Source organism: Anas platyrhynchos, chromosome 2, assembly GCF_047663525.1.
Source record: "Anas platyrhynchos isolate ZD024472 breed Pekin duck chromosome 2, IASCAAS_PekinDuck_T2T, whole genome shotgun sequence".
Taxonomy (NCBI): Eukaryota; Metazoa; Chordata; class Aves; order Anseriformes; family Anatidae; genus Anas; species Anas platyrhynchos.
In genome coordinates this window covers 105,829,021-105,844,734 of record NC_092588.1, presented here as the reverse complement: position 1 = coordinate 105,844,734, position 15,714 = coordinate 105,829,021, and the positions used below count along the sequence as shown (strand labels likewise).

Here is a 15,714-nt window from a genome sequence, read left to right as displayed (position 1 = left end):
CTCTGTATACTTTTACATGATTTTAATGTTCTAAGATTTCTGTGCTGGAACGATGGAAGAAATTTATAAGAAAACTTCTGTGTTCTGAGGCTAAGTGGAAAGTTTCATACTGTAAGTTTGCTTTTTTTGTGCCCTTTCTAGATGGCTGTGACATGTTACCAAGATGAAATAGATGGGGGAATCTTCTCGGCCAAAAATGGAAATGAATCTGTCCCATCTACACCAGGTTTTCCACTGTCACCAGAGACACCATATGGTAAGGATATGTCTGCATCTATTTATCTATTTATTAAAATATTTTATCTGTTACTGAAGAGAAACTGTATTTTTCCTTCTCTCCTAGTGAAAACACCCCCATTACACCATCAACAAATGGTCTCCAGCCTAAAGGTCAGCAGCCCATCTGAGCTGTACAGAACCAGTCCTGGTAAGATCCCCATACTACTTAACTAATTTGAAATAGAACTGTGTATGATGTCAATGAACTTAATAGTGGCTATTCTTTTATAGAGAAGACGTACACATGATAAATTTAGACTTGCAAGTCAGATAAGTAGAATTTAGCAGTAGTATTTTGATCATATCAAAAAGAAGTAAACAATGAAGAATTATTCCAAAAAGACTTAATGATGTTAACTTCCAGCAGGGAAGTTCCAACATGAACATGAACATGTTCATGTTCAGCGTCCAAAATCAGTGTGGAGCAATCAGGCAGTTGCATCATGGCAATAAGAGAAAATGGAGTTCAGTGCTTTAAGGATGTCCTGCTCTTGTTCTCTGTATGTTTGTGTAGTCTCAATGTTCAAAGATCTCATTGCTGTTATTTGATAGTATCATAATACTACTGTCAGAAGATTTGAGTTCTTTGATTTTTAGTAGGAAACCTCCTACCAAATATTGACTTATATGTTGCCATCTTGCTGTGCAAATGAAACTTACCATACAGCTGGGCAATAGCTATGCTGAAGTTAAGAAGATGCTTCACCAAACAAATGGAAGTTCTGGATTTTTATTTATCTATTTATTTTTGCCACAGTAGTTTGTAAATGCAAAAGAAGAGAAAAGTCATTGGTAGTAGATGATTATATAAGTGTTAATTAAAGTGTTAGTGTAATTTAGCTTTAAATTACCACTAAATAATTTTATTTGTAACCATAAATCTCTGCTAAAAATACAACTGTATGTATTTTGTGAGGTGTCCTCTATGAGTCAAAATTCATGTGTTATTTTCACAGACTGTGCATGGATAATTTTCCATCTTTGTTCCATTAATATTTTGTTTTGTATGAATTCAAAATTCCCAAATTTCCAAAGGAATTATTCCAAAATTATTCCATTACTCCAGTTATCCCTAAAGAATATGAAAAATTAACTTGTCACCTTTTCAGTGTTCAATTATTTTAAAACAATAAGTTTAAAAAAAATGTAACAAAACCAGTATTTCACATGAGTATATCAGAACGTACTAGACATAGAAAGAAGCCAACATAATTTCTTCAAAACCTGAATAAAAATCACAGGCATTCATTTAATTTTTTTCACTGGAAGATGTTCAAATGATTTAACTATATACATGTACATCTATATAGTTGTATATATGAATTATTACTTAGACTATGTCTGTCGTCTCATGCAGGATCGCAATAGTAGAGTTTCACATAAATTTTGTGGTGAATTTTGATGCAACAATAGTTATACTGTTGTGTCTTTAACTTTGGAAAAAACATTTCAGTTTAATTTGCCTTATTTAATAGTTAGCAAATGTAAATAACATTAACACAGAATAAAACCATCTTCAGTAATAAAGCAATCTTCTACACAGTACAGAGACATCTGTTTATCGTTCAGTTGCTGTGGCTTTGCCTTTTAGTCAACCTACCTAACTTTTAAACGATTAGGGTAGATGTAGTCCTTAGGGTAGCTTCAGCAAATCAATTAGAGTTTCCATACCTTGACTTATTTTACTGTAGATTTAACATGTTGTTAAATGGTTGCCATTGCTGTTGCTCAAGAGTTAGAATACATCGTGGAGGAATTAGTGTTTTTCAGTGTAGTTCTCTCTTTTGTTGGTGATTGCCATGTTTAATTCCAAGTGCTGTCTTCTCTCATTTTGCTGATACTGTCTTACAAGTAGGATACCAAAGCGTGGAAAGGCACTCAGGTGGTAATTGTCCACTAATTTGAGGGACTCAGCTTGCTCCTTTAGGAGAACTGAAGTGGAAGTATACCATAATACTTCATGACTTTAGCAAGAGGTCAAAAAGGAGTCTTCTCAGTACTTCTGCTGGTAATCCCTAGTTCATGGCCAGAGCAAGACCATTATGTTTTGTGTGTTAAATAAGGCAAGGAACTGAAGGGAACAAAAGTTGCTGTTACTGTGGTTGAGACTGTTGTAATGCACATGCAACAAAAATTATTATAATATCATGCAATTTGCAAATAATTCTAACAGTCCTAAGTTTTAGTACATTTGCAACCATACCCATCTTCTAAGTTCCTTCTTCGTGTTTTTTTTTTTTTTTTTTGGTAGAAGTTGGGAAACATACTGACTTCTCCAGAGATTTTCAACAGATTGCAGACTTTGGAGTCATAGAGTCTTGAATCTCAATTTCTGCCATTAAGAGATTGTTCCTTTGTCTCAGTTCAGATTACCCTTGAACAAGAAATTGTTCTGTTCTGCATTTTAGCCTTTCTGCTTGTCTGCATTCCAAGTTAGTAATGAGGATGCTGTATCATCTGGTTACCAAATCTCTCTTATTGTCTTTCTGTATATTAGTGTCTTATTTCTTCCCCATTTCCTTGTAGAGAATAGCTTTCAGTGTAGTTAGTGCTTGTCATATCATGACAGAATCATTGACTAGAAGTCAGTAGTTTTGCTACTTTAGAAAAGTAGTAAAGTACACATTTGAAAAGAATAAATGTGTATACTATATTCAAGAATTACAGTGGCATCCAATCCCTCTGTATATCAAATAACAAAATTATCGGATCTTTTATAAGTTATTTTTGCTGTATACCGTACCATATATCACAAACACATCTAATTCTTATTCTTAAAGTATTTATTGAAGTGAAGGGCACTATCTACACTGTAGCCTGACAAAGCATGGTATAAAATGGTTCTCTGTTAGCCCTAGACATCTTCCTTTTCTTCCCTGGTGAAACCGCTTTGTTAGGACAAGTCAGTTCAGCGCTGTTACATGTGTCTTCTTTTCATTACCTATGTTGTAATGGTTCTTTCTTTCCATGAATTTGAGACATTCTGTCTACATCAGCTAGAAGAAACAGAATTCCTTTTCAGAGCCCTGTTCCCTCTCAGAAGTGAGCAGGTTTAAGCCTTCTTCAGTCTGTGTTCAGGCGTGCAGTTCCTTCTTGTAAGTGCTGCTGGTACAGTGTGTTGCTTGCTGTCATAGTTCAATTACCCTTTTTCTTTCTTTACGTAACTGGCAAGTACTGTGGCACCTGTGGAGTTTATTCTGAATTACCTTTTGAAAGGCACCTTGTTTCTTGAGACAAACATGAGCAGTCTATAAATTGGCTAGTTTTATAATGCAGGCTCCAGATAGAACCCAGATACAGCTCTTCTTGTAACACAATAGCCATTGTATATCTCATGGGAGAGTACTATACATCAGTGAAAGAACAGAAGCACTATTTGTAGGCCATTTTGAAGCTTATAAAGGCTCCCTTGTTTCAGACAGGGTACAGCTAATTGAAGTTCCTTTGTATATAGAAGCAACAAGCAAGCTGCCTGCCAGAGAACTGAACTTTGTCTCACCACGCCTTCCAGTTCAGTCTTCCTGCCTTTCACGCCTCAGGCTGGACATGAGAAGCTGCCCTTTCCTCAGCCATGGCCAAAGCATAAACAGAGCTTTGCAGAAAGTCTGCATTCACAAAAAGCACTGTCTTGCAGCAGAAGCCAGAGTTCCATAGAACAAGGGTAGATTATTTATAATTCTTTATCCATGTACTACTGGCAAGGAGAAGACTTGACATCCTGTTTTTTCCATATTCTCCAAACAGTCTAAGTATTCTTGCGTAGTTCAAACAGTACATATGGTGAAACGATAGCACTTCTGCTTTTTTGAGGAATCTCAAAGCCTTCAAGCGTGTGTAGGGCCTTTTCATACCTGCCAGCAAGCTTAACCCAGGTACTGTAATCAAAGCTTTTACTACACATACAAGCTGCATCTTTTCTAAAATTTGTCAAAAGGTCTTATTTTCTCCTTGTGATGTCATGGAGCTATTCAAGATCAGACACTGATGTATTTCCACTGTTTTTCTAACACATACTATGTTTTATTTAGAGACACTTCTATTCTAAATTCTTCCCTGTTGACTAATGTAGGCTTATTCTGTTATATCACCCAATAGAGTGATGAGTGTTTCATAAATTCTTGAAAAGTAAAACTTCAACCTAACAGATGTCCTTTACTGAAAAATGTATTGCTGATTGTAATTTTATATTGTTATACCCTGCTTGTCATTTCTTACAGTCACCAAGTTGCAAGGGAAATGAAACGTTTTCCTTAATTATATATGATAAAAAAGCTAAAGTTTTGAAATGAAAACTTCGCCTGTGTGTTAGCAGGGTTAACAGGATAAGGAATAAAAGTGATACTGGTTTGTTAGAGGGAAAAATTCACAGTTTCTGATGAAGAAAAGCTTTCTCCACAATATGAAAAAAATTCATGTAATACTTGTTCATACCTCTCTCCCCTTGTCCTCCCCCACACTGTTTATATAAGGTATACTGTCCAAAACTAAATGAAGTCCACACTGAGATATGCATGTAACTTTTCCAGACATGGGTTTCTTTGATTAGAACATGAGTGCAAACACTTCAGTGGATGCTTGTCATGAACTCTGTCCTGCACAAAGGTGCATTTTTTTTCTTTTTTTTTTTTCTTTCCTTCCTTTTAAAAAAATAATATATATATATATATATATATATATATATATGTATATTTATATTGATGTTATTTATAAGCAATAAAAATTAGAAGCAGAGACAAGAAATTTATGATACTTACTACAAGGCAGAGTGACAAGGTCTGTATTGTGTTTTTCATTGTCCTGCAGTTGACCTTGGCGTGCTTATGTCATGGCTTGTCTCTGCTGCTTTAAAGCTTGTCTTTACTGCTATGAAGAATACAATCTACCTGAACAGAAAAAGTTAGGAAGGGCCAAGTCCATGGAAGATGGTATGTGATGAAGCAGTAGTAGAACACAACATGAATGTGTTTTCTTCTGCTGAGAGATGTCAAAGCTTGACATTTTGAACAATATCCTAACAATCTTATTTTCCCCAGCCCCTGTTTTTTCCCGACATGCATTGAATACTTAGATTATTTTTTGTCTTTTTATTTTTTGACTTCAACTACTCCTAGGCCAAACTTCAGTCAAAGTATTTCATGTGAATAGATCTGCATGACAGTTTTATCACTTAAAAAGCCTGAAAAATGTGATTTCTTATTACTGTCATTTATTGTATTGACATTTTTGCTTACATACTTTTTTTCTCCTTAGAAGATAAATGAAGAACAAGTTAATGAAATCCGTAAGAAAGTGAAGGAAACTTTCTTTCAGATGTTTTTAATTGTTGGAGTCAAGCTGAGTTTTCATTTATATGTATTTTACTCACCAAACTCAGAAAGATTAATCATATAAATGACAGAAAAGTTTATATTGCATTAATGAAAAAAATTGAATAAATGATACCAAGAAGAGTGTTTTTTTCTGAGTGCTCAGGTTCCTGTCTGTATGGAATGCAGCGAATAGATGTAGCTCCTAGTTTCCTGTGATGGGATGCCTAAGATGATGCTTTTATTCTGTACTTATATAGAACATTCTACACTTATTGTAGGTCACAGCAAAAGATTATCCAATAGAAAGCAAATTATTTTTTTGTTCTGCAAAATGCTAGTTAAAGTATTTTAAAGGTAGTTTGAGATTACACATCAGTTTTGGCTTTCTTTTTTTTTTCAGTGTTGTCATTTTGCTACTCTTATATTTGGTTAAAATTTTTAAATACCTTTAATTCCGTGGTTTTCAAGGATGCCTGTTAGTTGTAAGTTTCTGTAAACTGATTTTACTCCCAGCTGGGAGATGACCCACTCAGAGAGTTAATAAAACCGCCTACTCAGTGGGGTATGCATAAACTGTCCTTCTACGTGAAAGCTGAGAACCACATAACTAAGACAGACCTCATTCTGTGCTCCTACTGTAAGAAATTGTAAGGTATAATGCTAGTGAAAAAGTTCCTGCTGTACCTAGATTTTTTTTTTTTATTTTATTTTTTTACCATTTATTTCTGTGCCTGAGGGACAGCCTAGTTGATTTGAAAACTCTGCCTGCCTGTATTCAATTGCCACAAATATTTTGGCAATGAATTTGTAATGAAGAATGTTTGAAAAAGAAGGCGAAGTGTAGGAAAACATTGCAAAACAAAACAGAGAATGTTAAATATGTTCAAAATCTGTCCTTCTGTATGTGATATTTATTCTGGCAATATCATTCTCGTTTATATTTGCTCTGTCAAGGAGCAAATAATCAATGTTATTTGGAGCTTTGCTAAGCACCAGTGGCAGCATACCAAACAGTTTCATTAACAGGTTTGCAAATACCTGCATGTCAAAGAACTGTTTTCAGAAGTCAGTTAGGAAGACGTGGAAATTTTTGAAATTTCAGGTTGAGTTACTCTTGAGAATAAAAGCAGGTCAGAAAAGGCCCGTGGCTGGTTAGAAAAGAATACCAAAATAACAGTGTGTTACCATTGTGATGGTCTGTCACCTTAGAATCTGCCCAGTACTGAGGACTGTAAACTCAGTGGATAACAAAATTGCAACCAGCAAAGTAAATACTGGCTTGAATGCAGTGAAAGTTTTGTTTCTGGGTTTATATATGGTTCTTAGCAGTTTTTCTTTTAATTTTCACTTGTATCTATGAGGGCTGATCACTTCTAACATTCAGATGACAGGATAAACAGAATAATTCTGAAGTTGTAAATGTCAAAGAAATGTTTATGTAATCAAATTATTGTGCAAAAAAAAAAAAAAAAAGTGTTTATACAAGCCTCTACTGTATTATAGCTTCTGATTAGAGTCTCAAAGCAGATGCACCTCTTCAACTAAACTTGGAAAAAAGCCTGATACACTGGTGGCTTTGGGGGTTGTTGTTTTTTCTGTTCTCTAATAGCCAGTGAATCATGGATTACTTTACAAAAGAAAGGCTTTTGAAGGACTTTTTCCAAGTGTTTTTTTTTTTTTTTTTTTTTTTTAATGTTTTAATGGAATAACTGCATACATATGTGTTCTTGAAAGTATTTGAATAATATCTTGCATATATGTAAGATAAAAAAGGAAGAAGAACCTTAAAACACTGATTCATGCTTGATCTGAAGATGTAAAAGATAAGCAAGAGGCAGAAATTTATCATCAGTTTAATAGAAATAGAAGATTGGATGAGGAAGCAGTCTGGCTGATATGGATTGTTATTACATACGTCTATTCATGCTAGTTAGCAATGCACATGGTAGCATACATTTTTATGAAATGTTACTAGTCCTTTTGGTTGGAAAAGCTTAAGTTAACAAACATCCATGGGAACAACTGCTTCCCTTGCTGTGGTTACATGAAGTAAACTTTAAAATTTGCCAGAGTGAGACCTCTTACTGTGATGTTGCACTTGTTGACTGATGTGCCACAGTAATCCATGTAGTTTGAGGGAAGGCTACAGTAGAAGAAAGCTCTAAAAACTGAAGCACAGCTGTGAGCATACCTCTTCAGAGCAACTGAAGTCTTTAAATGATCCCATATTTAGGTACCTGTGAAGGTATAGTCTGCTGCACTCACAAATCCAAGGTGTTTTGTAATTTTGGAATTACAGAACTGCCAGTATTGTGTGAGGAAGTAGACAAAATACACGTTCAGTCCCAATTAGGTGCCCAAAGGCCATATTTATCATTTTATTTATGTATTTATTTATTTTTTAAGATTCTGTTCCCCTACTTTTATTCTCTTTGTGTTTCTTCCCCCTTGTACAAGAGGAAAAAGTAATTTATTCTGTATTTTTCTACGCCTGAGTTAAGCAAGTTCATAAAAGTTTTTTTAAAAAAATCATAAAGCTATTCACATTCAGACACATAGCACCAAATCTGAAATGCACAGTGACTTGTGATTGACTCGCAGATTTCTTTCATTTGTGAGAGTACTGGGTAAATGTATACCATTCCTTTACAGATCATGGGGTTTGCTGAGTCTGTGACTGAGGGCTATTGCATAGCAACCGTCCTTCAGGGTTGTCTGATGGAGAAGGGTACATTGCTGGACAGATACCGTCATGGGTTTCTACTACTGACTGCCCACCCAGGACCATGGCACAGATGAGCTGTTCTATAGCCAGTTAGGGGAAATCTTGGGATTGGTTACCCCTGCCCTTATGGAAGACTTCAGCTGCCCAGACTGGGAATATCATACTGCCATGACAAGCAAGTCTGGGAAATTCCTAAAGGGCGTTGAAGATAGCTTCCGGTCAAAAGTACTTAGTGAGCCAAGTAGGAGAGGAGTAATTTGCATTCAAAATTGTTGGTGTAAGAAGAAAAAAGTTAGCAGAGTTGTCACCCTGGACTTTAAAAGAGCAAACTTTAAAATACTCAGAAAGCTAGTTAATGGTGTCCTCTGGGAAGTGGTTTTAGAGGATTTAGGGTTCCATGAGAGCTGGTCACTTTTCAAGAAACACTTTTTAAAAGCTCGGGACCAGGCAGTCCCATTGTATGGTAAGTCAAGCAAGCAGAACAGAAGTCCAGCCTAGCTGAACGGGGAACTCCTCCTGAAGTAAGAGTAGAAGAAGAAAGTTTATGTCTTCTGGAAGCAACATCAGGCTTCACAGGGAGAGTACAAAGCTGCAGTTTGCATCTGTAGGGAGAAAATGAAAAAAGCTAAAGCTCAACTTGAGTTGACACTGGCCGTTGTGGTGTCAGACAACAAGAAAATCTTTTCCAAGTATGTCAACAACAAGAGGAGGTCCAAGGAAAACATTGCACAAATACTTGGAGCAGATGGTCACCTAACAAGTAGGGATGAGGGAAAGATGGAGGTATTTGCCTATTTTCACCTCAGTTTTTCATATTAATTATAGATCTTCAGTTGCCTGGTCCTCTTGAGTCAGAGGGTCATGGCTGGGGGAGCTGTGACTTTCCATTTGTGGTCACCTAACTTGTTAGGGAACAGTTGTATCAGCTGAACATTCATTAATTCCTGGGGGCCTGGCAGGATTTACCCCATAATACTGAGCAAGTTAGTGGGTGTTATATCTGTACCCCTCTCAATAATTTACCAAAGTTCATGGTAGTCTGGGGAGGTCACTACTAACTGGAAGCTAGGCAGTGTTATACCATGAAAATATAACCATGAAAAGTGCATGAGAGAAGACCCAGGAAACCACAGACATGTTAGTTTAACCTCAGTCCCTAGAAAAAAATTATGGAGAATATTGTCCTGGGGAATATGGAAAGTCAAAGAAAAAAGCAATTATCAGGCATAGACAACTTGGATTCATCAAGGGAAAGTCCTGTCTTAGTAGTTTCATCTCCTGCTATGATAAGGTCATCCACTTGGTGGGAGGTGGGCATAATCTTTCTGGATATTAGTAAGGCCTTTGATACTGTCCCTCACAGTATCCTTCTAGACAAATTGTCCACCTGTGAGATAAGCAGGTTCATCCTACACTGGCTCAATAGAAAGAGCTTAGAGGGTTGTAGTGAGTGGGGCTACATCTGAGCGATCAGTTTAGGAGCATTGGGCGATGAGGAATGGCATGAAGTCAAACAAAGGAAAACAACAAGCTCTGCATCTGGGACATAGTAATGCCAGACAGGTACAGACTGATGAGTGGCTAGAGAGCAGCTCAGCAGATAGGGATCTGGGGGTGCTTGTCACCTGTAGGCTCAACATGAGCTAGCAGTGCTCCCTGGCAGCCAAGAGGGCAATCTGCATTTTGGGATGCATTAAACACAGCAGAGCCAGCTGGTCAAAAGAGGTGATTCTCCCACTTTATTTAGTGTTGGTATTGCATGTGATTCTGGGCTGCACAATATAAAAAGGATATAAGATACTAAGATACTAAGAAAGCATGCAGAGGAGGACAGCAAAGCCGATAAAAGGGCTGAAAGGCAGGCACATCGTAGAATGGTTTGGATTGGAAAGAACCTTAAAGATCATCTAGTTCCAACCCCCCTCTCCTGTGAGGAGAGCCTGACAATATTTGGTTTGTCTAGTTTGCAGGAAAGAAGGCTAAGAGGTGACCTCATTGCTCTCTACAACTTCTAGAATGGAGGAAATGGAGAGGGAGGTGCAGATCTCTTCTCCCCTGGTAACCAATGATAGAATGTGAGGGAATAGCATAAAGCAGTGCAGTGAATGTTCAGACTGGATGGACATTAGGAAAAAATCTTTTATTGTGAGGGTGGTCAAACAGTAGAACAGGTTTTCTAGAGAGATGGATTATGCCTCTATCAGTGTTCAAGAGGCATTTGGATAATGCCCTTAATAACATGCTTTAACTTTTTCTTAGCCCTGAAATGGTCAGGCAGTTGGACTTGATCTTTATAGGTCCCTTCCAACTGAACTACTCTATTCTATAATTAAAAGCTTGTGAATTAAGGTGATATTTATTTATGGTCTTCTTGTTTAGTGGCCTCAGAAAAGTGAAATATATTTTCCTGCCATTTCAGAATTTGTTCCTGGAATATCTCTAATGACTAGAGGAGGAAAACCACTTATTGAATTATTTAAAGCTCTGCTTCTTCCACAGCCCTTCCACCATCCTTACTGTCTCAAATGTAATTCTAATCACCTAGTTTTTACTTATATTACACTTACACATTACGTTGGAAATGAATGCTTTTTCATTAACTAAGCCTTCACTTCACTTCTCAAACAATTCTTATCATGTATAAATGTTACTGTTCATTTTCTGTTCCATTTCAGCAACTGTAAATTCTCAGACTTGAAAATCGGGAAGGAAATTGGACATCCAAATGTTTCCTGTGAATACAGTGCTTTTTATGCAAAGCCAGGAATGCTTTCTATGGAAAGATTTTCTGTAGTAATTACTCTTTATAGGAGTTTGAAGAGTGTTCAATGTGTTTATCTCTGCCAAGAAACATCCAAGACAAAGAGAAAGTGTAGTTGTAGAATAAATTAATCAAAATAATTAATGGCAGTACTGGACTGCTGCATTAATAACCTGTTCTGCCTCTGTGACAAGGATTGTCCCTTATTTTTTAGCTGATGCTATGGTGTCTGTCACAATCAGTACTTGCTGTTTGGGTCTCCTGAATGCTACCATTAAGAAATTGTTTAATATGAATAACTGCTATGAAAAAAAATAAGTGGCAGGAGTGAATGTTCTTATAAAGGAGTAGTTTGATTCTGTGTACCTTTTGGTCTATGGCAGAAAGCAGAATATTACCTAATTTACCAGTATTCATGTCTGTAATCAAGCTGATTTGTTTCAAGGCTATCAGCATGGTTTAGTGTGCATGTTGCAAGTACATTGGTGTTAGAAATTAGAAAGTGATTGAGTAATTCATAACAGGAAAGCTTTACATCTTCGTATTTGTTTCTGTCCATATCAAGTCATTTCCTGTAGCCATCCTTTCAGAAAATCTGGTGCCCTGGGACACTGAAGAACAATCTGAGGAGGAAGCGTGCTGCCCATGTTGGTGCTGCAGTGTTTCCACTCATTTTCCTGACCTGTAAATAAAACCTGCACTGAACAATGATGGGGGGTAATGCTGAATGCAGTACAGCAAGGTTGCACGTGGTGTTTTGTCAAAGAAGGCATGGGAAGTGAGTCAAACTTTTTCAGAGCTCTGGATACTAAATTTATCAGTGGTGAGCTGGTGTGGCATTATACGGAAGCTGGCCTTTGCCCACATTAAAAAGCACTTAGATCCTCAATTTCAACTCTCTCTGAAAGAAACAAATCGGGGAGGTCAAATTAAATGGTACAGGAACGATGAATGGGTATCAGCCTAATAACAAACAAACCGGCCAACCAACCCCCTGTGGTTTGTCTGCCGGTAGTCTGTCAAGAAAAGGACTGTGAGCATTGTAAGCTGACCGAGGAAACGAGTTGGGAAGTGTTTGGGGAGCAGCGCTGTGCGTGCTAGAGTCTGCTGTGAGTGAGTGTGAGAGTCTGGGGGAAGGGAGAGGGAGGTTTTAAAAAAATAAATAATTCAAATGAGGTGGAGTTACCAGAGCATGAGTACACTGAATGGGCATGCTGGCAGGAACAGCGAGCAGCAATGCGAGCCGGAACGGTCAGTGAATTATTTTCTGTCTGGATGGAGTGAACTCCATCTTCAAATGAATGGCTTTGTTTAGAGTGAGTCTGGTTTTCTTTCAATGCGGACACGGGAAACTTCTTTGCTGTGGAGCTGTAATGCACAGAGCAGAGCGATTGGTATTCTGATGTGGAGAATGGCTTTTCCCGAGCCTCCCCGCGGTGGAGGAGCTCGCCTGGCTGCTGTGCTCTTCTGAGCTGCAGAAAGAATGCAGCGCGATCGGCTCAATAGGAGGAAGCTCTTCTTTTTTTCTGCCCTGAAAAAAGTTTGTGCACAGCCCACGCTTCGCGAGAGAATTTCTGTCATGATGGCTTCCATAGGTAGGTTCGTGGTTTCCTGCTCTCCCTCTTTCTTGTTTGTTTTCCCCAGTCGGAAAACTGATTTTGTGGGGCTTCTGTTTTGCTAGCTGCCGCCTTAGCGCTGTGCAGGGGGGAGTGAAATGCAGTCTGTGCTGTAGGGAGTGAAATGGAGTCCGCACTGTGTGGTTGAAGTGTGTGTGTGGGGGGAAGATAGGGGTTAAAAAAAATATATCACTTTGGCAATTCAGTGATAGAGCTCTGTCTATAATGCAGTGTGCTGCAAGAGTTTCCTGAGCTCATTTGTGCAGTTGTGGGTGGGGTGGGGCTTGCTTGCATGTGGTGTGCTTTTATGTTGGTAACAAACTTTGAAGGAAAAAAAAATTGGGGAAAGAATCGAGCCTTGTGTGTTAAGTAGCAAGGTTTGGAGTCTGCAGAGAAATTACAAAGCTTTGTGGACACCGAGTTCTGTCAGTATGAGCTTTTTCCCTGTGATCTTTAATGAAGTGACAGGTCAGGAAGCAGGCTGACTCGAGATCTTTGTGAAGCTGTTTTTTGTGTTAGGGAGGGACTTTTTTTTTTTTTTCTTTTTCTTTTTTATTAGAAGAAATGGGAAAAAGGGGACTGCCGGGAAACATAAGTAATTGCTGACTCCTTAAAAATGCTTTGCCTAGACTGATTCTTTTTCCTTCTCCAAGGAGTTTCTAGTAAGATTATAGTGGCATTGAATTTCCTTTCAGCAGAAGGAAAAGTCTTTCCTGAATGAGGAATTTCACATACTTTTTTGCTTTCTTGCTTAATGAGGTAAACATTGTATTGTGCCACAAGCACTGGCAGAATAATTCTTCTATTTCAGACAGTACTTTGTTAGATTTAAAATATTCTTGTTTTCTTAGTCCAGATCTGAATTTTCAAGTCCTAGGGCAACCAACTTGTTGCATGGTATGATGTGCAGGATGCACCAGAATACTTTAAAAGGGTCTTAATGATTCTTATGGCCTTAATGAAGACAATTTTTTCATTCAGCTAGTAGCAGTGGATATTCATTGAAGGATTTGCATCCCCAAAAGGAGAGTTGCTGGTTGCTTAAGAGGCAGAGCAAAAAACACCTAATAGCTCCACTTTTCAGTCCTGCTACAACAATGATCTGAACACTGAAGATTAGCTGAACAGAATTTGTTCTGATCAGTTTAAATTCCAGGCTATTAACAGCAGCTTCTGAAAAAAAAATATATATATTTTTTGTTGTTCTAAAGCAAAAATGGTATAGGTATCCTACTTCAAATCTAAAAAGCAGCCCTCATATTTGGTATTCAGGCTGCAATGAGCTGTTTGGACATTTATTACGAGCAAGTGACTCCAGAAAAGTGAACAGGTTGAAGAATTTGTACTACACATTTGTGCAGTATTTTAGAAAAGGGGGAGGCGAAGTGAGATGGTTGGTCTTAAGGTCTGAACATTAGTTTGATTGCTTCTGTTCCTCCTGCTAGGTTCTCCTGAGACATCAAAAGCTGCATACTCAGACCTCTCTGGTGCTAGCACCAGGTAACTGGACTGAGATGAGAAATGCAGAACTGAAACTTTATTTGACCCTCTCTTCCGCCTTAAGCACAGTAGATAGGATCATACATGAAACTGAAAATTTCACTGAGTCTTGGTGCTTGCTTTCCAAGAATGTCAGAAAGTCAATCCCGAACTCAGTCCTTCCTTTGTTCACTTGACATTTGCTCTGTTGTGCTCCACTCCTCCCCCTTTTAATTGTCTTTTTCAGTGGATCTGCCAGTAGAGGAGTTGCATTTTTCAGTTCTGCTGACACACCCCAGACCCATGTTTCCCACATGTCAAGCAATTTTAATTCCTAACGAACTTTGGTAGCACAAAGCACAGGGCAAGCATTTTCCTCTCTTTTTTTTCTTGAAGGGTGTTTGGTCTTCCAGAACATTCTGCCTGAAAAATGAGTACTCTTCTTTTTTAAGTTAGTACACTTGTGATTCCTGGTTTTTTTTTTTTTTCCTCTAAAACTTCTACAATTTAATGCTAATTGTCCTATTCAGCAATGTGAATATCTGAAAATCCATTATGAGATAAACTAAGAATGGAACTGACTATATGAAACTGACTCTAATGGCAGTTAATTATTTTGCTGTAAAAAAAAAAAAAAGTCATATTAATAATTATACCCTAATAGTTTTGTTGGGTTTGTTTTTGTTCATGACTGGATGATCTGCTGAACTTAAAGGCAAAGTGGTAGTGTTCCTGTTTATGCATTATGGACTGACAGCTGTATTAGTGGCTCCCTCTCCCTAAAGAGTGTTTTTATAAATGTCAAGCTCTGTGTTTTCATGTGACCTGGATGACTTGAGGAGATGCTTCAACAGATGAATTGCATTCCTAAGACAGCAAAACTATGCTTAAAGTCAATAACAGAGCATCTGCAAGATCTTTTAAAATATGTGAGAAGACACACAACTGATTGCTTTAGTCCCTAGGGAAGGCTCTTTTTTTCTGGTACCATTTGGGGAAATAAAACTGAAATTAGTGTAAACAACTTCAGAAAAGCATGATGCAGATCTTACTGCTTTAAAGATGTGTTGCAGATTCCATTCAGCAAATATGACTTACTTATATTTCAGTATTTTTAAGTGAGTCAATGATATCAAGCATTTGTAAACAGTCTAAGTGTCTGTCAGGGAAATGGTAACTTCCTCAGAAGTGCTGGAGAGTAAGATCTTCAGGGTAGGGAACTGTGCATGGGGAAAACTGGGGTCTGGTAAATCATCCTTTTGGTAATATTTATCTCTGTGAGGACAGGGGCAGAGGGCAAGTGCAATTAATTCCCTGATCCTGGGGTTGCCTGGAGATAAGCTCATGCCTGGCACAGCTTCAGGGGGTTGCATTTGTTTGTTTCTAGCAGGAGCCTCTGGGGGCCGTTATGGGAGCTAGAAGTTGCTGTAACACAGGAATGTCCTAGCTAGTGGATACCCACTCTTGTCATTCATCTTGCTAGAAAGACAGGAACTCTTGTAGAGATGTCACAGAGACAGCCTTGCTCACCTAGTACTTAAAGAG

General features: G+C 37.9%; 1 protein-coding gene across 11 annotated transcripts in view; it reads left to right on the top strand.

The window, feature by feature from the left end:
* The window catches only part of TNS3 (tensin 3), a 245,005-nt gene that overhangs the window by 193,163 nt on the left and 36,128 nt on the right, over positions 1–15,714 (top strand). For all 11 annotated transcript variants that reach the window (XM_038173696.2, XM_038173695.2, XM_027451289.3 and 8 more), the window contains 2 exons: positions 142–256; positions 344–427. In XM_038173696.2, coding sequence (XP_038029624.2) covers positions 142–256; positions 344–427 — 199 coding nt within the window. The remainder of the gene's footprint in view (positions 1–141; positions 257–343; positions 428–15,714) is intronic.